At 43.1% G+C, this 26,541-nt stretch overlaps 1 protein-coding gene across 14 annotated transcripts in view; it reads right to left on the bottom strand.

Moving 5' to 3' along the window:
• Window positions 1–26,541, bottom strand: part of SPEG (striated muscle enriched protein kinase) — a 206,294-nt gene that overhangs the window by 27,650 nt on the left and 152,103 nt on the right. For 11 of the 14 annotated variants that reach the window (XM_085871959.1, XM_085871958.1, XM_085871960.1 and 8 more), the window contains 3 exons: window positions 24,828–24,944; window positions 10,275–10,442; window positions 9,995–10,114 (listed from right to left, as the gene is read on the bottom strand). In XM_085871959.1, coding sequence (XP_085728085.1) covers window positions 9,995–10,114; window positions 10,275–10,442; window positions 24,828–24,944 — 405 coding nt within the window. Of the gene's footprint in view, window positions 1–925; window positions 3,058–3,237; window positions 3,415–9,410; window positions 9,614–9,994; window positions 10,115–10,274; window positions 10,443–24,057; window positions 24,118–24,827; window positions 24,945–26,541 lie in introns of those variants that run through there. The other 3 variants (XM_085871962.1, XM_085871965.1, XM_085871967.1) reach the window with 3 other exon arrangements.

Here is a 26,541-nt window from a genome sequence, read left to right as displayed (position 1 = left end):
TTACCGCAATGATACATCACTATGACGTCATATCAATTTTTATGACGTCATTCCTATTTTTTGTTTCACAACCCAGAGTTTTCATTGGATCTTCATGAAACTTGCCATGTATATGCAGAAAGCCCACGCGCAAGCTGTTTGAATTTTGTTTGCGGGAATCAAGCCGGGCATTAGCACAGATAATTTATCACAAACCTGATACATCACAATGATGTCATATTCGTTTTTATGACGTCATCATTAATAGGACGAGGATCTTAGCTCATTTGAGCTTGTTTTACTATATGGCTGATAACCTTTAAAGCGAAAAATAAAATCAATCGGCACATATTTGACTATTTGCACCTCCACAAAAAAACATTGCAGTCTAACAATGGGAATCTTAGTAGTTATTCAAGCTATCGGATGAAGACTTTTGGCAATCGAGCATTTTTCAGATCTGCTCCTCACCGATGTCACTATATATATATATATATATATATATATATATATATATATATATATATATATATATATATATATATATATATATATATATATATATATATATATATTGTGACTCGTGCCTTTTAAAATTCAGTCTCGATCGTCGTTTCACTTTTGAAACTTTTTGCAATGACCCGCGTCACACGGAACTTAATGACCATTTTCAGCAAGAAATCTTGCATGGATCAATTGGAGGATTTCAACTTTCCAAAACTGCAAAAAGTTAAATGACCTTTTCTGATCACTCCACACTTTGTTCATACTGTAAAAATGCTCCATGCAACTTCTGGCTTATTTCATTGTGGCAGATCACATTTTTTATGTTAATATACGTGTTTTTGCACTTTGCTTTGATGGGAGGGGTTTTTTTATAAACATTAAAATATCTTTCATTATATAGTGTACCATTTGCTTATTAAACGATTATACAACAACTTAGTTTTGGTGTTCTGGTCTTTATTAAAAAAAAAATGCTTTTGATGTACAAAATCTATGATATTAAGCTCAATTTGTGTTTGTTTATGTATGCTTCAAAAATTAGAGGCAATGCCCCTGGGCTCACCTGGTAGAACCAGGGAACCATTGGTAGGTGTCGATCCACAAAATATGTAATGGAGAAGAAATGAAATACCTATTTTGAGGGGGCAAAGCCCTGATTTTATTTATTTATTTACTTTTTAGCTCGCCTGTTCGAAGAACAGAGAGCTATAGCGATACCCCCGGCGTGAGCATGAAAATGTTAAAGTTTTTGGTGCAAGTTATTTAGACGCTTGCCATTCATTTAATATGTACTAGGATGCTGATATTTGGCATGGAGGTTCCTTTGGGGTATACTATTGGTGTAGTGAAGTTGAAATTAAAAAATAATTTCAAATGTTTTAAATTTTTGACCTGTTTTGAACTTCACTTTTTTTGTAGCACATCAACGTTAAAGTTTTTGGTGCGAGTTATTTTTTAGAAGCTTGCCATTCATTTAATGTGTACTAGGATGCTGATATTTGGCATGGAGGTTCCTTTGGGGTATACTATTGGTGTGGTGAAGTTGAAATTAACAAATGATTAAAAAAAAAAATTAAATTTCAACCTAAGATGGTGTCAAAGCCACCCAATGCTCGCCTGTTTATACTAGACGCTTGCCATTCATTTAATGCGTGTACTAGTTTACTGATTACAACATACAAATACATATATTGCTTTAAAATTATTTGGATCAGACTTCACTGCAATGCTTTATAAAAAATATTATTAGACTAGTCTTTTAAAAACGATAAATGTATAAACAGGCGAGCACTGGGTGGCTGACACCAACTCTCTGGTTTCCGATGCCATGAACAAACTTTGGTACATCGCTGGTGATGAAGGTTATGGTCAAATTTCATCGAAATTGTGTGTAGTTTTGGAGAAGTTCCGAGTGTTTACATACAGCCTGACTGGCGGACGGACACCACACGATGCTAATACCTCACCTGAACATTTTTTTTTAATGGTACCAGGTGAGCTAAAAACTACTGAACAGAACCAACACATTTTGCCTGTTGCCTCAGGGTACCCCAAGTATGGTTTCTGTCTGGGTAGCATATCTGGGGGTGGGAGTTCAAGGTGGGGGGAAGACCCCAATTCTCTCTAAGTAGATGTGTATCGTATAGCACCACCCATTGGGAGCTGGTATGACAAATCGTCGTCCTCTTGTATAAAGAAAGTTCAAACAACTTAACAATATGCATTATGGTGATGTCATTTAAGAATAATTCAAAATGTTTCATTTCACTCATTGTAAGTGCAGGTTCAACCTAAAGCATCCAACACTGAGCTTTGCAGCAAAGTGGAAGTGATTTTTGCTTGCACCATATATAAGCAGCAAGGATGGTTGACAAAGGTGATGTTAGCCGACTCCAAAAAGATGGAAGATGACATCGTGTAAAATATAGAGTGAATACAGCAGAATGTTTGAAGTACAACGTGTTGTCTTTTGATTAAATCCGTCAGCAAATTGACGGGTGCGTTTTATAGTTCAAACGTAAATTGCAATATTTCGTCGCAAATATAGAAATGAGAAAGAGTGAGGTTCAGGGCAAACTAAATTGTTACAAAGAATCACAAGATGTGATCAAGGATATAAAGTGAAAGTTTGATCATTAACGAGACAGGTAATTACCAATGATACTGTGTGAAGTTCAGTCATTTATTTGGCAATCATGACTTGCTTTTGTGGGTTGATAAATGGATGTGAAAAATGTGTTGGTCTTGATTTCAACATGTTTAACCTTCATTTTCAAAACCTTCCAGATGCTTCTCGAAGCATAAGGCATTCTTGTGGCTCAGCACATCCCTCAATTGCAACCGTCTTCATGTATCTGCTTGCATTGGCTTGGATGCGCATTTTGGATTTCCAGCGGCTTCTTATCCATGGTGTTCTTGTTCATCTTCAAAGAAGACTTTTTCATATTTGATACCATTTTATTGCCACATAGTTTTCTTCTGGTGCTTTTTGGCAAAACCTTTTAAAGGAGACGTCACACTGGCATTAATGTTCTTCCACAGGATGGCACACTTATTGATGCGGCACCCTGCCTGCAAAACAACAGGATGGTGGTTTGTAGTCGCATCAGAAATCGAGCCAAATGAGACACCAAAAAGGCTATTATGCTACCTTTGAGCTTTCCTGTCAGTCCAATCAATGACTAAAATACAAACAAAAAACCTGCACTCACAAAAACTCATATTTGATTTGTGCGGTGTTCCTGTCCTCACCTGAAAGATGAAATGTGATAGAGGGAGAACTGAAGGGTCCAAGGCCTGCCTTGTTGGCACAGGCAACTCTTACTTGATAAGAGTGACCAGGCTGAAGGTTTCTTACATGGTAGTAAGTATCTGTAATCTTACTCGCCACCACTTCCCAGCAGCATGCCGATTCTTTCCATGGCACCACTGGGTGATAGGTTGTGCAATTTCAACTTGACACACTGATCCAAGGTACTGTATTTTCAAACTTTCCTTGAATGTTAAATCACAATCTATTTCCATTTCTTCATATAATAAGACTAGCATTGCTTTTTGATGAAATTTTTTTTGTAATTACCTTCATCACCAAAGGTGGGCGGAGGCTATGTGAATACCCCAGTTCGTTTACTACTTGCGAAATCGAAGATTCGCAAATATAATTGTTGATCTGGTCTGTTATTGTCTCTTTTTCTGTCTGTCAATTGCCTGCAGGTTAATTTATTTATTTTTTATTTTTTATTATTTACTCCGTTCTTCATGAAACTTAACCACCTGGTCGAGGTAGTGATAAGTTGGAAGTTTGTTTTTGAGGTCAATAGGTCAAAGTCAAAAATCGATTTTCATCTGATTCACTTGATATATATATATATATATATATATATATATATATATATATATATATATATATATATATATATATATATATATATATATATATATATATATTGTGGTTTTTTTATTTTTTTTTTAAAGAAGGTGCTTCCAACCAAAAGTCAAAACTCGATGACTCCGCTAATTTGAGAGCAGACCTTGTCTCAGGGTAACGTTTCGCCTGCCTCACAGCCGACTTCATCAGGCGTAATAGAACCTGGGCCTCAGCACGTGTCCAGTTTTTATTTCGATACGACTGCTCATTTCCGGTCACGTGCTGGTGCTCGAGGTCAGATGGAGGTTTTGATTTTTATTTTTTTTAATTTTATTTTGTAAAAGCAAAAATAAACGTCAAATCACATCATTGAAGGGGCGCTCTGCTCTTTTTTTTTATTTTTTTATTTACATGTGATCTGGTGTTGTTTGTGTGTGGTCTGGTTGTTTTTGTGTTTGTGTTTCCGGGGCACGAACACGGCTGGTTTCGTGTCCGGGTTGGGCATGATGAGGTGTTGGTTGTGCAAGTATTGGGGTTCTCGTTGGGTGTTGTGTACATGTGGATGTGGTGTTTAGGATTGAGTGTTGTTTGTTGCTCACCTTATCCAGCCGTTTGCACCATCCAGTTTTCGTCATTTGCATCAGAGGTGTGTATTTTGTGGGTATGTCCACCATCTCCCCAGTTAGACCACGCTCCTGGCTCTTCACGTGCCATGCTTCCAAAATCGACCTGTCATTTGTTAGATAGTGTCTAGGACACGGGTCCCATCAAAGTCAAATTTATGACCACATTGCAGGCAATGACGTGCTATGGTTGACTGGGTCATCTTTCCATGCCTAATTGCTCTATCATGTTCATCTAGTCGTTTCAAATTCCTTCGAGTTTCACGAATGTAGAATTGGTCACAGTCTTTGCATGATGAATGGTAAACTACTCCAGATTTATCACCATTTGGTATTGGGTCCTTTAGTTTTGAGATGACATTACAAATGGTGCGTAGAGGCTTGTAGGCTACGCCAATCTGTGTACCACATACTATCATGTCCATCCTTTCAGAAAGGCCCGGGTAGTATAGCAGTACACAGTGTCCAAGTGTGTCTGGCTCCTTCCGTTCTGTCCTTTTTGGTTTTTCCAAGGTGGGGAGTATCCCCTTGTTGTTCCCATTTTTGAGCAGGACCCTAATCTGATTTCTTCAATTGCCTCGGTTTTTGAGGATGACAGCGTCCATGCCTGAGCTGCTAAGGGCTGTGCTGCACTGTGCTTGTGGGAGATTGGGTTGCAGGAGTTAAAATCCAGTAACCTGCTGGTGTGGATTGGTTTCCTGTGAACCAAAGTCTTTAGGGAGTCGTCAGGCTTACGGTGAACCTCCACATCCAAAAATGCCAATTTGCTTTCTTTTTCAATTTCGATTGTGAAGTTGATGCTGGGTAATACCGGGCCAATTTGTCCCAGTAGGTGGTCTACCATGTTTGTATGCACAATGATGAAGGTGTCATCTACATACCTGTTCCAGTACCATGGGAGCCAATTCTCATGAGTCTCAAATATCTTTCGTTCGAGTTCGTCCATCACCAAATTAGCTACAACAGCAGAGACCGGTGAACTTTGCCAAATATTTGTCAGTAGTGTGCACCGTCATCGATGAAGGTCGTACTGTTCAGACATCTCCAGCTGGCTTTCTTACGAGTGGAAGTGAGGGAAGGGATGGAAGTGGAGCATACACCAGAGACAGACTTGACAAGGTGCCATGGGGTTTTAGAGGAGGGAGACGAGTTTGAAAGTTCATTCTTCAAATTGGACAGATGATGTTTTCTGGCTCTTCTGAGAGTAGACACACTTGTTGCGGACTTTGTGGAATGATCTGAGGTTGCCTTTGGTTGGAGGAGAATTCAAGTTGTTTTAAAGCAACAGCTTCACCACATGATTCAGAGTATGAAGAGTGGGAGTGTGGGTAAGATAACTGAAGACGAAATGGGATGAATCTGTGCATAAGAGAGCAGGTTTCTGTGGAAGAATTCCCAGGCTGAATTAATATTGGCAGTGATGGATATAGGAAACCAGTTCTGAAGAGAGATGGCTGCTTGCAATCCTTGCCAGACTTGCCAGTGCATATACTGTTCTCTGAGAAATGCCAGAGAGATATTGACCTTCACAAGCACATGATCAGAAGAGACAAATGGAACAGAGGACAAGATACATGGGCGGGGAAATTCGTCATCAAATCCAGGAGGGAAGATCTGCCATTGGGAGAAATATAGGTCGGAAAGTTCACAGACTGCATCAGACCCATAGTCACAGAAGTCCTTTGCTGAAGTGCCATGGCTGGTGAGAGAGAGGTACCAACACCAAACTAAGTTGCATGGTGATAATTGACCGTCACATATGAGGAAGAGAGTTGGGATGAGTGATTAAAAGTATGTCCTTGTCGTCTGAGAGAGATGAAGGTGGAGTCATCACTGTTGGGAGGATGGTGCAACACCCAGCCAAACATGAGGTGGGAGTGAATGGAAATTTGCAGCCAGTGGTACTCCTGAGGTTTGAGAGGTGTAAGAGCAGTACATGGAGAGTGAGAAATTGAGTTTTTTTTTTATGTAAACGTGACTCACCCGCCAGGACGGGGTTCTGGTCGATCAAACCGGAGGAGACAATAGCCAGAGACAGACATTAAGGAGTCAGGGACGTCCTGTGGGGGGCGGGGGGGGGGGTAAGGATTCATTAAGCAGATGTCTGGTTTATCAGCAGTGGCCTGGATTGAGAGATCTGTCAGGTTGGAACGGAGGCCTCGGATGTTTGAGGTCGACATGAAAGGGACAGAGTGAGAGCAGCTGCTGATGGGACATGTAGGGATGTGGAAAGGAGAGGGTGTGGGGAGGGGGTGAAGCTGGGAGGAGTGAGGGGGGGGCTGAGAGGGGAGGATTCCCAGACCGGATAACCTGCAACAGGCTTCATAGGTGGGGTGATGATGAGTGTTTGGTTGAAGGCATAGAGGAAAATTTGGCTGTAAGTAAAAGAGGATGCTGGATAAACTCAGCGTTTTGGAGTAAGGAGGTTTTGGGAAATAAGCCTCATCAAAGAGAAAAGGAAGAGATGTTGATGAAAAAGAAGAGTGAATGGGTTGTTCATGATTGAGTAATAAGCAGAGTAAGGCACTTGAGGATACAGTTTTGGAAGCGTTTTTAAAATATACATTTTTAAATGTTGTGAAGTTTTAAGGATAAGAAACGTTTCATTAAATTTGGGGATTGCAGAGAAGGGATAGGAAAATGAGTGGAGTTTCAAATTATATTACTATTATTTTTTCTTTCCGATGTTGGTGGTGATGTTTCTGTTGTTTTTCTGGGTGAAGGAGAGATATTTTGTTATTTTTGAGGCCAGACTGAACTGGAGAGACAAACTAAAATATTCAACACAGTTTGGGACAGAAAACTTGACCAGAACAGGAATAAAAACGAAACGGCAAAACACAACGCAAATGGTCTCGGAGGAACTTAACTTAGGAGAACTGGTCGGAGAGAATACTAATCGGTCGGCCACGTGTGCCAATCCCCGAACCTGAAATGAATTGATATGAGATATGTGCCACTTATCTAATAGATAGATGACGTTTACCTACCCTGGTGTTTGTGTTTAAAACCGCTTCTTCCTTTCTACTTTTAAATGTTCTCCCTCTTTAATATTCCTTTGAGGAGAATAGCAGCTAAGCATGCCGCGAAAGGCACCAGTTTAGGCAGAATTTCAGGGCGAGCCATGAGAAGCAGATGATTGGCCTCTGCATGAGTGGCACCTGTGCGGCCAATGGGAATGAAACGGGCAGAGTTTGGTGACGACACGGCAGGGGAAGACCCGGGGTTTACAAGGGCGGAGTGACCGTGTGGGGGGAAGGAGTTCTGTAGAATTTGCATAGGAGAAGCTGTGCTCCTCGCCAATTCTCGGTAAGCCAGAGCCATGCCCTGCCGATCCAGAACCACAACCTCTCCTCTCAGGAGACGCAGATGTGCAGGACGCAAATGGGATGTTCTCCCTGCAGGCAGCCTGGATGACGACGATTATCCTGCATGACTCTGCTAGGTTTGGTAGACCATGAATTGGTAGATGTTGCTCCCTGATGAAGATTGTGATCGGCCAACCTCCGAGTTGAAACAATTGCAAGATGAAACTAGCCGAGAGGCGACGATGGTTCGCGGGCATTATTGAACAATGCCACGATAGGTACAATTGAGTTAGTGGAAGCTTTTGAGGAAGCCCTACCGTAAAAACCTATCTCTTCCGTCAAAATTGACCAAATCAAATCGGATTTTTTATATGTTGTACTTATGGACATTACACACAGCTTCTAGGAAATGAAATTGCGAGAAAAAAAAATAAAAAGTTCAAGTGGGCTGGGCTCCACCCACAAGGGGCGTGGGACGCCCCTCATAGAAAGACACAACTCGACCATGATATCTAGCTTGTGTCCAAGTTTCATCAAGATCACATCAAACATCACGGAGCTATGCTCTGGAGAGAGTCACAAACAGACAGACACACAGACACAACGAAAATAGTGGTCACTGCTGGCGCCCGTGAACCAATACAGTGGCTTAGGCGACAAATTGAGGATGCAACTCTGCAACCACCATCAGAAAGAGGGTAGAGTTTCTATCCCGAGTAAAGGGAAGTTGAAGAAACTGTTTGGCTGCCATTTATCGAGTCAAGACCCAGAGGTAATAGACTATGTTGGGTCCATTTTGAGATGCTGTCCCATGACAAGACTACAACGAGCAGACTTTATCTTTTCAAGCCGAGAAGGGAATGTGAGGAAGGAGATAAAATGCAGAAATGTGGACATTCGCAGCAATCCTGATGCTTTCTTTGAGGTGCTATGGACTGTTTACTATTTGCAAAGATCTTTTTTTTTAATGCCTATTTCAGCACTTTATGTGCAAACAGACACACAAACAAACAGACCCAAAAGCAATACCCTCTCCTCTGGCAGGGGTAACAAATGAAAAGGAGAGGACAGGACAGAATACAGTAACTTGCAAGTTCGAGGGCTGGGCTAATGGGGGGGGGGTAATAAAGATTATGTGGAAGGATGGAGGACATGAGATAGCATTGCACCACCTACTTGAAGCCCTGGAGGGAAGAGTTGGATAGAATAGCCTGCTAATGCAGTTTCACAGATGAGAGAAGTGAGGAACAAAGGAGTTGATGTTCAGTCAGCCTGTATGCTGGAAGTTTAACCATAAGGGGATACTGGAAGAGTGCATGCAGGTTTGCCTGATAGATCAGAGGGAGCTAGACCAGAGGAGAGTCGGTTATAAAACAGACCACTTACCTGCCTTTGATGCAGAGCGGCAGACCTTGTGTTTCAGCCGAAATGGGAGATTCCCATAATGTCGAGTGTTAGATTTCACAGAATCCAGAGAAGAGAGGTGTGACACTGGGGACACCGGCCCATAAGGGAGAACCTTACTCCATTGAGATACTATTACTAACTGACCTTTGACTGATATTATTTTGCTTCTTTTTAGATGGCCTAATCCAACTATTAATTTGCAATTGGTCACTGGCTAATTTACACCAATACAAATTTTTATTACAGACCCTGGGCATCAAAAAGCCACATACATTGAACATGCAGTTTCAAATGGAGCACCTTGCCACCATTAGAGCATTTACTTTGCATCAGACGTGGAAATAAATGCGAATTGTTGTCCCCAGCTTTCCGGCTCGATGACAGAAGACGCCATTTGCATTTTTGCCATCTCCATCCCTACCCTGTTTGGAAAGCGTCAGGCACGAGCAACATGCTAGTCTATAAAAACTGCAGAGAATGCCCTGCCAGTCTTATAACAAATCACAGCCAGATAATGTTTGTGCATTGAGAAGTTTAAACATTTTGCCCAAATGCCATTCAGATGTCAGGATCGATGCTCCCCACCACCATTCTGCTCCTATAGAGCTTTGTCTTTGTGTTTTCTGGTGTATTTTCCTTGCAAACAGTTCTATTTTCATGTAAGAATTGCATCAAAGCATATGATCAATTTCATCTGAAATATTAAGGTGGAACATCATATCTGATAGGGTTAGACAGGTAGTTTTAAACAGTTTATTTAATGCTACATTTAGTTTGAATAATTTTCAGTCATGTGAGCATACCGGTCCTTTTCTCTAATGTGTGTGAGATGGGAAGCCGGGCTTCAGATGCTTTCCACACGACGAGTGCACTATGACCAAACACCTGTGGCACGTCAGGACTTTTCATCTCTTTTGGTGGTTCTGAGAAATGAATCGCACGTTACAGGAAAAACGACTTTCTAACTAAGCAGAACAATTTTTGCTTGATTGTGAGTATTTGCATTAAATCATCAATGGATTTATCAAAGTACAAGTATAAAAAAAGTCCTTTAAATTGATTTTGTGAGTTTGTTTCACTTGCCTGCAAGTGTTAGTTTACAGGTGGTGTGAGCAACACCGTTTGTGTTTTCAGCAACACACTTGTATAAGCCGACGTCCTCTTTTTGCATTCCCATGATGCTCAACAACTGTCTTCCATCAGCGACTCTTGTGAAATGCAGCCGTTGGATGCCACTCAGCACTTTGTTGTCTTGAGAGAGAGATAGAGAGATATGTGTCATTATCCCCACAGTTTTTGAAAAAAAATGGAGGGATATTGTAATTGTCATCCCAACCCCATATTGCACATATTGTAATTGTCATCCCCAAAATTGTCATTTATGTCAGGTCAGGTTCGATCTGTGACCTGCTACAGGTACCATGTAAACCTGTACTAACCTGTTCCATGGTCGGGTTGTCGGCGACTAAACCGTCTCCCCCACCAGGTTTTCTGGTGAGGAGGGTGTTTGGACATGGACACCCAGCAGGATTAAAAACAAAACCTGTCAAAGGGCGGAGGAGCTCCTTGTGAGCCAACGGCCATCCATATCTAGTGCCCAACTGTGTCTGCGGACGTCCTCCTGCAGTTGGGTTACTTCTTATTAGGAGGTTGGTGGCAGGATTTGCACTCCAGCCACCGTAAAACGCTTCATTCCGCAAAACGCAAAAACGCAAAAAAATCTGAAAACCCACTCCGTGGGAGTACCTCCTGTGCAGCTTCCCTTCGCAGGGCAGCTCACCGGATGATGGGATTGGGGCAAAGCCTTCGGGACCCCCAATCTTTGATAGGAGGGAAACCACGGGGTAACATCCCTGGGTCAGATTGCGGGAGAGTGTGTCGGAGTGGTGCTGAGGTGTCGTCCACCAGACGGCGGTCTCCTTGGGTTAACCTGAGGCGGTCCCTTCGGGTGGGTGCCTGGAATGTCCTATCCCTAAGAGAGGATGATCACCTGTCTCTGTTATCATCTGAGCTCAAGCGTTTGGACATCGGGATTGCAGCTCTCTCTGAGGTTCGGAGACCGGATTGCGGCGAGATAATGGTGGGTGGTTACACCTACTATTGGTCTGGTCGCTCTGATGGTTACCATACCCAAGGAGTTGCTGTAGCTGTGTCCAATAAGCTGACCCCAATGATAATTGAGGTAACACCGGTCAACGAGCGTATTATGAGATTAAGGATTCGTCACTCCTTAGGTGTCATTTCCCTGGTCTCTATTTATGCTCCGACTGAGGCGAGTGATCTTACCGTGAAGGACACATTCTACGCCACACTCGAGTCTGTGGTTGATCAGTGCCCCAGACGAGATACACTTCTAGTCTTGGGGGATTTCAATGCATCGACTGGAACTGATAGGGATGGTTATGAGGTGTGTGTTGGTCCCCATGGGTCAGGAACTATGAACCAGAATAGCACTAAGTTCCTTGACTTTGCAAGAAGTCATGGACATAGGATGGCTGGTTCATGGTTTCAGCGCCCGCAAGCTCATCGCTGGACTTGGTATTCCAACGCTGGCGGTGTGGCAAAGGAGATTGACCATGTCCTCATTGACGGTCGTTGGAGGATGATCCAGAACTGCAGGGTCTACCGGAGTGCTCAGTTCCTCAATACTGACCACAGGCTTGTTGTAGCAACTCTAAAGCTGCACCTTAAATCCTGGAGAATGGTACCATCCCAGCCTAGGCTGGATGTTGCCAAGCTCAGGGATGAGAGAGTAGCTGAGGAGTTTGCGAACAGGCTGAGTGGACACTTGGGGGGTCTGGGTGCTTTGGGGGTCCTGAAGAGTTGTGGAGCACCTTCAAGACCACCGTCCTTGATGTTGCCGGTGGATGCCTTGGAGTTCACCGCAGGGCAAAGAAGAATTTTGTCTCTCAAGGGACACTGGATACCATTGACCAGAGTCGCAGGGCCAGGCTGAATGGCAGAGCTGAGCTGTTCAGGGAGCTGAGGCGTAAAACTGTACGTGCACTGAGGGTGGACAAGGAGGCCTATGTGCGAGGAATCTGTGAGGGGGTAGAGCATCACCTGTGGACAGGTGATTCTCGTCCCGCTACAGGGAATTCGTGCATTACGTTCATCCAAGCCCATCCCTCGGAGCACTGCAGTTCGAGCAGAGAGTGGTAGGCTCTTGACAGAGGAGTCTGAAGTGAAGGCCCGCTGGGCCGGTTACTTTGAGCGGTTGTACCAGGCTGATCCCCCAGCTGTCGAGTTGGACGTCAAGGGTGTTACAATCCCTGTTGCTGACCTCGAATCAACTGTGGTCCACCATCGCTTGTGGAAACATGGGCTGCGGTGAACCAGTTGAAACGGGGCAAAGCTCCAGGGATCTGTGGCATCCATGCCGAACTTCTCAAGGCTGGTGGAAATGCTGCACTCGCGTCGTTGCATGCAGTTTTGTGCTCTGCCTGGAACACAGGCATCATCCCAACTGACTGGAAGAGGGGCCTTGTTGTCCCTCTCTGGAAAGGGAAGGGTGATCGCCAAGACTGCAACAACTACCGAGGGGTGACGCTGCTCTCAGTGCCGGGCAAGGTCTTTGCTCGGATAATTCTTGATAGGGTTCGCCACCATCTGCTTGAGCACCAGCGTCCAGAGCAGTCAGGCTTTACACCAAAGAGGTCAACGATTGACCGTATCCTTGCACTTCGTGTCCTCACCGAACGCAGACGAGAGTTTCGGCAGGGGCTGCTTGCAGCCTATGTTGATCTCTGTAAAGCGTTCGATTCAGTGAATCGGGATGTCCTCTGGAGGATTCTTGGTCTTCGTGGGGTGCCACCAAAACTGATCGATCTGATGTCTGAACTCTACTCTGGTACTGAGAGTGCTGTGAAGTGTGGTGGTACCATCTCTGACTTATTTCCAGTTGTTACTGGAGTTCGTCAGGGGTGTGTACTTGCCCCCACACTTTTCAGCACTTGTATGGACTGGATTTTTGGGAGGATGTCGGAGAGATCAAGTTGCGGTGCATCGTTTGGCAATGTCAAGATCTCGGACCTTGATTTTGCAGATGATGCAGTCATCTTTGCGGAGACTTTAGACATCCTCTTGGGGGCCCTCGAGGTGCTGAATGAGGAGTCGGAGCCGTTGGGATTACGGATTTCTTGGGTCAAAACAAAGATCCAGGCTTTCGGTGACATCTTGGATGCTGCTGTCCTGTCTGTGTCAGTTTGTGGTGAGGATGTTGAGGTCGTGGATAGATTCACTTACCTTGGCAGTGATATTCATGTCTCCGCAGGTTGTGAGCCGGAGGTCAATAGACGTCTGGGTCGGGCCTGGGGAGTCATGGATTCACTGGATCATGGGGTGTGGCGCTGCCGGTACCTGTGCGGGAGGACGAAAGTCCGAGTCTTCAGGTCCTTGGTACTTCCAGTCTTGCTCTATGGGTGCGAGACTTGGACTTTGACCAAGGATCTGAGACGGAGACTTAATTCCTTTGGTACCAGGTCTCTTCGGAGAATCCTTGGCTATCGCTGGTCGGATTTTGTGTCCAACGAGCGGTTGCTGAGAGAGACTCGGATGAGATTTGTTACCTGCATAGTCCGTGAGCGTCAGCTGCGGCTGTATGGACATGTGGCTCGTTTTCCTGACGCTGATCCTGCTCACCAGATTCTCTCAGCGAGGGAGTCTCATGAGTGGAGGAGGCCAGTGGGCCGACCACGTGCCTCATGGTTGCAGCAGGTTGACCATCATCTCAAGGAGATGGGGATGGGCCTGGCATCTGCCTGGGGGATGGCCAGACGGAGGCCCCTGGAGTACCGGCGGAAAGTGGACGCAGCGACGCGCTGTTCTGGCACATGCTCCCATACCTGACCTGACCTGATCCCAACCCTCTTTGGAATCCCGTTTAGACAGCATCAGGCATGGGCAACATACTGACAAATTTTCCTGACAGATCTCACCATGTCTCTCCGAAAGGACTGTTTGGACCCCTCCCCCCTTCCCCCATCTACTTTCTCAACAATCCTTGAGAAGAAGTCTTTTCTTTCAAGCTTCTGGGTCTCACTATCTGTCATGATCTTTCCTGAGAAAGCCACATTTCCAACCTGGCCTCCAAAGCCAGTCACCGACTCGGCATCCTCCGTCATGCAAAGTCCTTACTCGGCCCACCTGAGCTCCTGACCATATACAAAGCTTTCGTCCGCATCCTGATGGAGTATTGCTCTCCCCTCTGGCCTGGTGATCCTGCCTCTCGCCTTGGTTTCCACTGCGTGAAGTCGAGAAAGGTATTTTGGATCATTGGTATCTCCCGCGACGAGGTTGTGCCTTTGGGCCTCTCACCCTCTCACCACAGGCAGGTCGGTGGTCTTTCTGTCTTCTACCGTCTGCTCTCCGGTCTCACCCCTCCTGCTCTGTCTGCGATTTGTCCCCACCATATTTCCGCAGGGCGCTCAAGGTCTGCCAACAACCCCCTTCTGGTAAAACTACCAAAATCACGAATCACTGCTCACCTTCACTCTTTCATTCCTCTTTTTTCCCCACCTTTGGAATAAACTCCCACACTCTATTCAATCGCACTCCTCTCCAGGCCTTCAAAACAGCTGTTCACCACCACCTATCGTCCCCCATCCAAATCCTTGATCTTTTCTACCCCCATGAATCCACCCCGAACCCACCTCCTTCAAATTCCCTGCTTTCCTTGCTGAAAGTCCCTGTAGTGTTCATCTTTTATACCCCATGTTCCCCACCCCATCCCTCTCCCTTCCACAGATCTTCTAATGTCTCTGTTCCCCACTGTTTTGTCCTTCCCATGCCCCTCTTGTCTCATGCTCCCCTTGCTGTGCGTTGTGTGTTAGCTCTCATTCGAGCCTTGACAAGGCATACAAAAAGAAAAAAAATTGTCTCCATCTGTCCATCCATCACACTATCTCCTCCAAAACGGCTGGGCAGAAATTCACCAAACTTAGTAGTTACGATCACCACATGGCATGAAAATGCAAGAGCATTGCCACTTTTGGCTCTGCCCCCTGAGGTGGGGTCAAAAATCAAAAAAAAAATGCAATTATGGGCACATTTTAAAATGAAACTTTGTTTCTGCAATCAACATTGGGAATATGTAACGATTTATTTTGGATTTGATGCTGGTTCATGCCCAAGGGAGTCTTTAAAATTGAACGAGAGAAAAAAAAAAAGGTCAAAATGGAAAAAATAAAATAACAAAATTTGATATTGGATCATTCCTGGTGAAACTTTTTGTCATGTTTCAACTTTGCTTTAGGTGGGAAGCATGGAGATTTGCAATGGCGTTCTCCACACTTGTGATCTCATCCAAAATGGAAGGGCCTGTCAAAGTGGGGAAAATAATAACCAGAGGGAGTGTGAGGGAAACATTTCTAGCAGCAAGAGATGTGTGGCTGGGTGAGGGGTGTGGGTGGGAGAGTAGGTGGAAGCTACAAACTTCAAACTCAGGGTATAGATACAATTTTGTGAAAAAGTAACATGGGCTATGTGGCCGGGGCCTCAAAGGCTGTTTTAAGTCCGCAAAGTGATCAATACAACAATTTTTGGCAAACAATGACGAATTGGTCAATCAGCGAAGCGACAGAATCGGCACTGCTTGTATATGTATGAAATTGAAGATAAAGACCTCAAGTTGATGGGTTCCGAAAACAAACTCAAATTAGAGAGTTCATAGAACACCCCATGCAGTGCTTTAGTATATAATTAAATTGAAATAAAATGATTTTAAAGGTCGTTAAAAAAACATAATTCCAGAAGTTTAGTACTATTGATGCTGTCTTATACACCACATTGTATAACCCAAGGAAGACCACATCTCCAGTGATGGGAAAGCAAGCAAAAGTACCGAGGGTGAGAAAAGTTGCTCATGGTTTCACTCAAAGCCAAAGCTCGAAGCTACTTACACCGCCCACCATGAAATGGTGGTGCAACATCAGGCGGTGGAGGTTCAGTTTGTCTAAAAAGAGGGCAAAATAAGTTTCTTGTAAAGTAAAATTTGGCATCAATATTCTTCATGCTTGTTCTCCCGTCATTTCAAAAGTGAATGTTTAGCTTTTGAAATGCAGCGCGGGAAGCGGCTGCCGTAAACGGGAGACCGATGAACACACAGCAATACACCACGGTTCGCAATATATAACAGATGGCTTCCTTTCCAGGAACTTCAACACAGGAAGAGACCATTCAGCCCATCACGCCTGCACAATGGTTGCCAACCTATGACAGTTTTTCTGCATACGTCAAGGCTCGTGGAAGAGCTAAAACACTGAAATATAAAATGATAAAAGGACACATGATAAAAGGAACAGTAGAGATGGGGAGAGGGGCACAAACAGTGGCGTTGAAGGACAAAATGGAGGGACACTTGGACAAATGATGGGTGTGGGGAGGAATGAATAAAGAAATAACTCCCCCCCCCCTTTCTCCATATTCCCATACCCTCTCTTTCCTCATCTACGCCCCCCCCCCAAATGTCCGTACTCGATCCTTTTAAAACATTGAGCGTCAAGCAAGGAAGAAACACAGACCATATTTAAAGTCTTTCAAATAATTCATAACTTGGTCAGGGTTTGAAACACCAAACTCCCTCCCCGACTCTTAATGAATTCGAATTGCGTTGTCCAACGATGACTAAATTTAAACTTATTTTGGAGCTCCGATTATGAAACATTATTTTAAGGTCACATTGCTAAATGGAGAGGATTTTTTTTAACTTTAATTAAATGACTACTTTTACTGCAACCTTTGTTCAATTTGACTTTCAGGATAGGCCTACTGTTATTATCAACACTGACATGGTTTGTTTAACTTTGTGATAAACCTCATACTCTGTCACGCAGCTTCCTGAGCAAGGGTTATACTGGGTGGTTTGCCATTGCCTTCCCAAAAGTAGTTCGGGTAGGAATTTGGCCACCCACTCTGGCTGAGTCAGCTGGCTCACCTACTCTTTGCAAAGGAGCTTTAACGTCCACCACGACGTGACGCCCAGTTTAACGTCCGTCGGAGGAACAGCACACAATGATGAATCACCCTCCTGTGAAACACTGGGATGACAGTTTATACCTCGGTCGGGATTCAAACCCAGGCGAAACAGCTTTGAGGCGAGTGTGCGAAACTCAAGGCCATCCTGTCAGCCCAGATCGTATCACAACACACTGTTAATCTACACTAATAAAAGTGTGTGTGTGTGTGTGTGTGTGTGTGTGTGTGTGTGTGTGTGTGTGTGTGTGTGTGTGTGTGTGTGTGTGTGTGTGTCTCCTCCATAACTATAAAACCGAGCACCCTGAAACTTTGCATGCATACTAAGAAAACTCCAAGGAAGTGCAAGTGTGAAAATTGGGTGTCTGAGTTAATTAAAACACCCCCTTTGAAGATGATTAACAGCCTTATTTAATTATATCTTTCATCAAGCAATTCTCAGCCACCTCACTTTCTGGGGTCTTAAGGTGTTTCCTGGGTAACCTTGCTGGGGTCTGAAGCCACAATGTCTTTTGGCCTGCTTAACCATGCCTTGACTTGGAACAGGCCGCAAAGATTTCTTAACAACAGAGTAATTTTATTTTTTCACTTTCTTCCCTCATATTATCGAATGCCTGTTCATCATAGCTACAAATTGCTGGGTATTTTGCAATGCTTCCAAACGCCTGGAGACAGCGTTCATGGCTTTATTTCATTTGCGCATATGAATAACCGAGCGAATCTCTTAAACTAACCAGAATTACAAAATGTAAGCTCCAGATTTGAAAGTATCAGCAGTTCTGACTCCCCCAAAAAGTGTTTATTTGTCCAATTCGGACATTACACGGGTGTTTCCGGGTGCATCGCTGTATCGACGGCAATTGGTAATCGCTTGCCAAGCCAGGCGTTCTGTTGGAATGCTTAATCCACTTTCTGAGCTGCACAGTATGGTTCGTGTCCTAATCGGGATGTGCAGTCGACAGTTACTACAACGTAGAGGTAAATATACAGCACACACGGACGTGGTACATATGGGTAGATTTGGATCTGAACGGACTCTCCGTGGGTGTGTGGACATGTCATGCCTGTTACAGGTCCCATGATGGCAAAGTTTCATCCCGTACCTTATGAAGGTTCTTTCAGGTTTTCCTTTGTCCTTGCACCCGTTTATAAAGCATTTGGTTATCGGATTTGCTTTACAAAGGTTATATGTTTCTCTTGTGAGTTTCAAAGCAAATTATATTTGAGAACACTCGATTTCTGAGCCTTTGCCATATGAACGTATTTTCTGAATTACCGAGCGAATTTTTTTTTTTCCACCCATCACACGAAGTTGTTTATGAAGAATAATGTTTGTGAACATCTCCCTGAAACGTCTATATAAATGTAACGTTGTTTTTCGGTAAAAGCTACTCAAGGTTTCTGGGTTGTATACAGTACGTACTGTAGTCGGTAATCACACTGACCCCAACCTGCCAATTCCCGATATCAGGTGTGTGTGTGTGTGTGTGTGTGTGTGTGTGTGTGTGTGTGTGTGTGTGTGTGTGTGTGTGTGTGTGTGTGTGTGTGTGTGCGTGTGTGCGTGTGTGCGTGTGTGCGTGTGTGTGTCGTTGAATGGTATCTACATATTATGTGGGTTTCAGAATGTGGAATGAAGTCCTCACAGGGTGGGCTCAAAGTATCCACCTTCATTTCAGTGTGGGGTCACGATTCATGGACGAAGCTGTGAAGTTTTTCTGTTCTCAAAGTTTTGTGCCGAGGGCTCTCTTCAGGATCCTCGCTGAATCCCAGACAGCTTCCAAATGTAGTTTGTTTGTAATAGTATTCACAGGGATGGTTTTTGGCTCACCTGTAAAGTAGTTCCGGGGATTTTATGGGATGACTCGTCCGTCCGTCCGTCCACAAATACTTGCAACTTCTTGTCAGAAACTACACACACGATTTCAATGAAATTTGACCTCAACCTTCATTACCCGTGATGGCATAAAAATAAACGGGGTCTGCAGGGGTCTACAGAGGGAGTTTATGGAGGGTTGGGGTGGGGGGGGAGGAGTGGGTTGCCTCCCCAAAGATGTATTTGCTTTCTTCCCAAACGATACACACAATTCCGATGAAACTTCACGACAACCTTCATCATCCATGACGTACCAAAGTTTGTTCATGACATTAGAAAAATCTGGCTTTAAGGGGATTGCCCCCCCCCCAAATATGTATTTGCTTTCTTCTCCAAAACTGCACATACAATTTCAATGAAACTTGACCACAACCTTTATCACCCGTGATGTACCAAGGTTTGTTCATGGCATTAAAAACAAAAAAAAACCCATCGGTATTTACTTTCTTCTCCAGTATACTCGTATATTTGGTGGATCATCCATGCCTACCAGTGGTTGCCTGGTTAACTTATCCAGCCCCTACCAGGTGAGTGTTCAGGGGTACTGGCCTGAATCTCTGTGATATCTCTGTGAGGTTCTTTGTCATCATTCCTGTAGGTCCAGCTATCAATGGTACAACATTGGCATTCTTTAGCTTCCAGACTCTTCTCACTTCATTCTTGAGGTCTTGGTGTTTGGTCATTTTCTTGATTTTGGTATCATTTAGTCCAAAATCACTGCCATTAACACCTCAATAAGTAATGCCTTCTCTTTTTTTGTACCCAAGTATGATATCTGGCCATAACGCTTCGTTTTTGATGTTCACGCCTGATGGGATCATGAGGTCATATGTGAGCGGTAAGTTTCAGTGAATACTTATGGTTCATGTTCCCACAAATTTTCTGGAACTGGGACATCAAATTTTCTTGCAGATGTGCCAGCGGATTACATTATAAACTCTCTTGTGTTGTGTGCAGCTTATTTTTGTGTGTGTGTTTGGTCATTAAGCATAACATATCATTCTGTTTACTAACCCCACCTCCACCCCTCATCTCTCCCTCTCCCTCTCCCTCTCCCTCTCCCTCTCCCTCTCCCTCTCCCTCTCCCTCTCCCTCTCCCTCTCCCTCTCCCTCTCTCTCTCTCTCCCCCTCCTTCCCACGGTATAGCAACGCTTGGTGAGGCGTAGCTCTCCCCACCTCCACCCCCGCTTTCTTCGCTCTTCTCTCCCTTCCTAGCTTCTCCCCTCTCTCCTGTCTCCTCTCTTCCTCTCTCTCCCTCCCTCCCCTCAACCCTCCCCTCCTTAATACCCGCCCCCCCCCCCCCCGTTAGCGAAGCGACTCATTGTATTTACCAGCAAACAATGAAACTGCTATTGCATGTTGTATTTATACGTTTAAAATGTATCTTGTTCTTTCTTCCATGTATCTGTACACGCGTTTAAAATGTATCTTGTTTGGGATCATGGATTTCTTCTGGTTGAACGTTTAGCTTTGCCTGAATGCGGGGCTTTTCAAAAGCAGCACAGGAAGTGGCCACCTGAAATGGGAGACAGCCAAACATGCGAACGTATGGACAGACACCACACTTCACATAACATAATAGATGTCCAAGTACTACAAAACTGGAGATTTTTTGTTTGCAATAAGAAGGCGATTTGTGTTCTACAGTATTCAAGTATATCATTGAATTGAAATAAAATAAAGATTATAAATGTTGTAAACATAAAATTAATTCCAGAATTTTCCTGCCATTGACACAGTGGCAATTACGTCACCTTATTTAACAGGGTACATTAGTTTTTCGTGCCTGTTTGTGTCCTTTATGACATCCTTAAAAACAGCAAGTTTCCTTTTTGGAATGATTTTCAATTTTGTTTGACTGTCAGAGAGGCAGACAGAGTTCTTTATAAAAAAATAATCTCGCTCCTCTCTGCACATGTGTGATCAGGCCGAATTCAGAGCCAAAGTACTGTTAAACCACAGGCTTGTTTTCCGATTTGTGTTCAAAATATAACATTCAATTGAAATTTAGTTGTTCCTTGATCAGAAACTGATGTTTGTGGACGGACGAACAGACAGAAATGAACCAGTTCCTAAGCCCCGCTTTTCGCTTCTTGTGCATGGGGTAAATCAAAATGAGAGCAAATGCAATTAAAAAAAAAAAACTACGACAAGGCGAACAGCAGGAGAAAACGAGGCCAAATGTTTGAAAACAACCTGGTGTTATTTCAACTGAACGAAGACAGGGGCTCAAACTCAAGATATTAAAAGATCTTAAGTCAGTCACCTTAACCATTAAGCCATCACAAGACTTATGTCCCCAGTAATATTTGATGAATAAAAAAAGAAGACAACTCGCAAAAATGCCAAACTTCAAAAGCCCTGGTCCGGATGGGATTCCAAACTTCTGGCTAAAGCAATTGGATGCTCTCCACATTCACTGCGCTCGAGCATGCAATGAACTTATCCAAGGGCATCAGGAAATGAATAAATGGCTCACAGAAAGTCGTATAAAAATCGGCCTCGATAAGTGTCAAGTGCACATTCGTGCAAGGTAGACCAACATAAAAATTGACCTCGGTACGACACAACAACTAGAAAATGAAACATCAAGCAGATACCTTGGAATAGAAGAGGGCCACCAAATATGTCACAAAAAATGACCAAAGAATACCTCTGTCGAACAAGGATGATCCTGAAAACATACCTCTCCCCAAGGAATAAAATCAAAGCCATAAACCAACTCACAGTACCAGTGTTTCAATACATCTGCAGAATAAGAAACATGGGCCACAAGCAGAAATAAATGTCCTCGACCGGTCAAAAGTTTTAGAACACCCCCATTTTTCCAGTTTTTACTGAAATTTAAGCAGTTTAATGTTTCAATGTACTCTAAAATTAAAGCACAGAACAAATAAACAATTGCAGATAAAAAAAGAAATCATGGAATCGTTTTGTTGAACAAAATTTAATCTAAATTTTTGACTTATCAAAGTAGCCACCTTTTGCAGATATAACAGCCGAACATCTTTCGATCATGGCATTCTTTCTACAGTGGAAATCAAATATTGTTTGGAAAGTTCTTCCCAACACTGTTGCAGAAGTTCCCACAAATGTGTTGCACTTGTAGGTTGCTTTGCTTTCACCCTTCTGTCCAGTTCATCGCAAACCAGCTCGATGGGGTTTAAGTCTGGAGACTGTGCTGGCCATTCCATGATTTGAAGCCTACCGTATTGTTGTTTTCTTCCAAGGTAGTTCTGACATAGCCTGGAGGTATGTTTGGGGTCGTTATGTTGCTGCAGGATGAACCCCTGACCAACGAGGCATAGACCAGAGGGTATTGCACGGCACTGCAAAATGCTGCGGTAGCCCTTTTGGTTCAGGGTGCCAGTCACTTTGTGCAAGTTGCCGACTCTGGATCCAGCAAAAGAGCCCCAGATCATCACGCTTCCTCTTCCATGTTTGACAGTTGGTGTCACACACTGAGGAACCATCCTTTCTCCTACTCGACGGCGTACAAAAACCCTGCGTGATGAACCGAAGATTTCAAATTTTGATTCATCGGTCCATAAGACGTTCTTCATGTTTTCAGTAGTCCACTGGTGGTGCTTCATGGCCCAGGCAAGCCTCTTTTTCTTATTTTGCCATCTTCGCAATGGCTTTCTTACTGCCACTCGACCTGTCTAATCTGCAGCTCGAAGTCTTCTCTTCACAGTTGAAACTGAAACTTCCTTACTTCGATCAGTGTTAAGCTGTGCTTGAAGCTGCTGTCCTGTGAGCCGCCCATCACGCAAGCTGTTGACCTTCAGAAACTTGTCTTCTGATTGTGGTGGGGCTTTGCGTCTGCCAGACCTCTTCCTGTCAGAGTTTCCTCCAGTTTCCAAGTGCCTTTTGATGGTGTAGGAAACTGTACTCACTGACACCTTGGCTTCTTTGCAATTTCTCGAAAGGAAAGACCTACACTTTTAAGGGTTATAATGGTCTGTCTGTCTTCCTTTGTTAATTGTCTTTTTCTCGCCATTATGATAGCAATATACTACTTCCTGCAGCACAATATTGTCGAAATAATGCTTCAGAGGGTGTAGCAACACAGTCTGTTCCAACACTGCTTTTATACAGACAGAGGGTTTGTAACTAATCAACAAAAGTTGGGACACCTGTAGGAATTGTTTGCATCAACTTTCAAGGCTTAATTTACTTCCATTGCTGCAGAACAGCTGCAGTTGCTCACCCATTACTTGTTCCCTGAAATGGGCCTTTTTTAACAACTCTGAAGTTTACATTATTTTTCATTTTTTGGTAACCTAAACTTTTTTTTTAACCTCTGGCAGTTTACCGCTTAGCTTTGTACCATTTCAGTAAAAACTGAAAAATGGGGGTGTTGCTAAAACTTTGACCGGTAGAGTAGATATCGGAACAAGGAAATGCCTCACAATCCACAAAAATTAGTGCATTCCAAGATGTATCTGACAAGGAAAGGAGGAGGTGGCAGCCTCACGGAACTTAATCAAGAGCGCAGAGCGACAACTGTAGCATTAGTAGAGTACGTGAAAAGTTAAACAGACAAAAGAATACAATTTGTACACAAGCATGGACAAAAACCAGAAAACATATCCTTCTCACCTGGCAAAAAAAACTTCTAAATGCAGGCGCGAATAGAATATGTCATGCAACAAACCAAAACAGCAATAAATACAGCTCCACCAATTCCAAGAAAGACAAAAGAAAATATAAGACAAAATATCAACAGATATACACCGACAACTGGGAAAATGATAAAAGAGCTAGACGATTGGAGGAAAAAAGAGAAAGTTGGACAGATTAGGGATAGAAAAAGAAGGTTCACTGGAATGGCAAAGAAGAGGCCAGCTAAATTGGGATGGAGAACAAATCATAATAAATGTTCAAGACCAAGGACACGACACTGATGGTTTTAAAAAGATAGCGGGACTGAATGTAGGTTCTGAAATCAGACAAATGTAGGTTCTGCAATATAGAAACAGAAAGTAGGAGCAATCTACTATCGGGATGTAAAAAACTCACGTCAGAACAGCTGTACACACAAAGGCACAACAGGGTATGTCGAGTAATCCACTGACACATCTGCAAAAAAATGGAATGTCCCAGTTCCAGAAAACTCATGTCAACATGAACCAAAAAGCGATCATTGAAAACAAGGAAGTAATGATCACGTATGACCTAGTGATCCCATCAAGTGTGAACAGAAAAAACAAAGCACTACGACCATATATAATACTTGGGTACAAAAAAGAAAATAAGGCACTGCCAATTGAGGTTTCAGTACCCAATGATTTTAGTCTAAATAACACAGAAATCAAGAAAATGACCAAATACTAAGACCTCAAAAATGAAGTGAAAATAATTTGGAAGCCAAAGGATGCCAAAGTTGTATTCGTGATAATTGGAGCAATGGGGCTGATAAGAACCTTACAAAACCCATAAACAATCCCCATGAACATTACCACAAATTAAGTACAGTTGGAGACTGTCCGGGGCTCAGTGACAATCCTACAAAGAGCCCTCCGAACAAAACTCCGAGAACACCACAACTTAGCCCATGAAGAGATCTTTCACCAAAACTAAGGTGGATACGTTGGGTCCTGGAAGGATTCTGTTCCACCTTCTGAACCCGAATATGGAGATAACAATCAACGACGCACACACCTTCTCATTCTTCATTCTTGGTGATTAATTTTGGCTTTGAAAACTAAAGTAATGCATTTTCTCTTGGTGTTATGTTCGTGGTGTTATGTAAGTATTAATGCATAGTGATACAAATGCTTCTCACACACCTTTGAGCCAACTGATGGAGAGAGGATCAGAACCAGCAGGCAGGCAGCAAAGTGTCACTGAAGATCCTTCCACAGGGTCAAGATCCCGCAGTGGTAGCTGGAATGATGGTGGGAAACCTAAGGCCAGCAGATTATTTAACCATCTTTATCCACACCAATTTTAATCAGAAACAAGACAGATATTCCTACTCTTACTACAAGCTATCCAATCTGTAGTTTTGGTTCGAAACAAATAAAATCTGTATATTCTCGGACTTTCTCAAACTATAATGTATATTTATAAACACCATATAAACATGAACATTCACCAGATACACTTTTAAATGGAAGCCCCAAGATATGCATGTGCACTTGTGTGTTTCTGCTCGTGTATTCGTGTGATGAGTGTGTATGGTTGAACATGATGGCCTACTTTTTTGAAAGGTAATGTGGTTACACAACCAACTTTGTCAACTGAAGCAAAAATAAAAAAATCATAAAAATTACCTCTTTTCATCAAACTATTTATCATTGTTTATAGCATTTTGCGGGCTAAACTACATTTAAGATGGTCAGCCTGTTTAGCATCCCCTTTTGAACTGATGGTTCATGATACTCATGGCCCAGGTTCAAATCCCATGTACTTAATTTGTCCATTGTCTACTAATATCCTTGTAATTCATGTTAAAGTACAGTGATATTATGCTGCATGTGTGATGCGAAAAGAGGAGTTAAGCAATTGGTTCACTTCTGTCTGTGTCTACAAATATCAGTTTATGATCGAGGAACAATTTAATTTCAATTGGATGCAATATTTTGAACATGGATCGGAAAACGAACCTGTAGTTCAGGAGTACTTTGGCTCTGAAATTGGCAAAATGTAAGGAATCTCATCCCAAGTGCGCATGTGCAGAGAGGAGTGAGATAATTGTTGTACTCTGCCTGTCTGGAATTATTTTCAATTTTGTTTGACTGACAAACAGGAAACTTACTGTTTTTAAGGACAACATAAAGGACACAAACAGGCACAAATAACTAATGTAACATGTTAAATAAGGTAGTGTAAAAGACACACTGCATCAACGATAGTAAATTTCTGGGGAGGTGAGGGGGGAAATTGCTCTTTTTTTTTCTGCAGCCTGTAAAATTATTTTATTTTATCTCAATTGAATTATATACTAGAACACTAGATTGTACAATATAAATCGACTTTTTGGCAGCTTAAAAAAAACAAAGAAACAAAAAAAAACTTTCCATTTATTAGTACTTGGACAAAATATTACGCCATTTTAACCAATCAAATTTTCCGCTCGCTGTCTCATTGTTGGTTCTCTTCCCATGTCCTTTTATCGCAAGACTGCATGGGGTAAGGTGTTCTATGAATTCTCTCGTTGCTAAAGTCTGTTCTGCATGTGATCTACATACAAGGTCCATTGTGAGCCTTAGACCAATGTAAAAGACAAAAAATAGAAGGTCACTCTTCGACGTCGCCAGATCTGCCTCCGCCAACATTATTACATCATGACACATACTTGTTCCAAGTTTGAATTAAATAGTTCCGGCTGCCAGACCATGCGTCCGATCAGGTTTAAATTTAAAACGTATACTCTCCATGAGCACTAGCTCATAACTGTGATGTTTCACGTCAATTGATAAAGCGGTTCAAGAGAAAGATTTAAGATTTTTGTTCAATCCAATACAGCTGCCAGACAACGTGATCTATAAATTATTCGTG

Source organism: Eptatretus burgeri, chromosome 3 (genome assembly GCF_056783735.1).
Source record: "Eptatretus burgeri isolate ZD-2024b chromosome 3, Ebu_testis_v1, whole genome shotgun sequence".
NCBI classification, from domain to species: domain Eukaryota; kingdom Metazoa; phylum Chordata; class Myxini; order Myxiniformes; family Myxinidae; genus Eptatretus; species Eptatretus burgeri.
The sequence above is the reverse complement of the archived record's forward strand: the minus strand, read 5'-3'. Positions and strand labels throughout refer to the sequence as shown.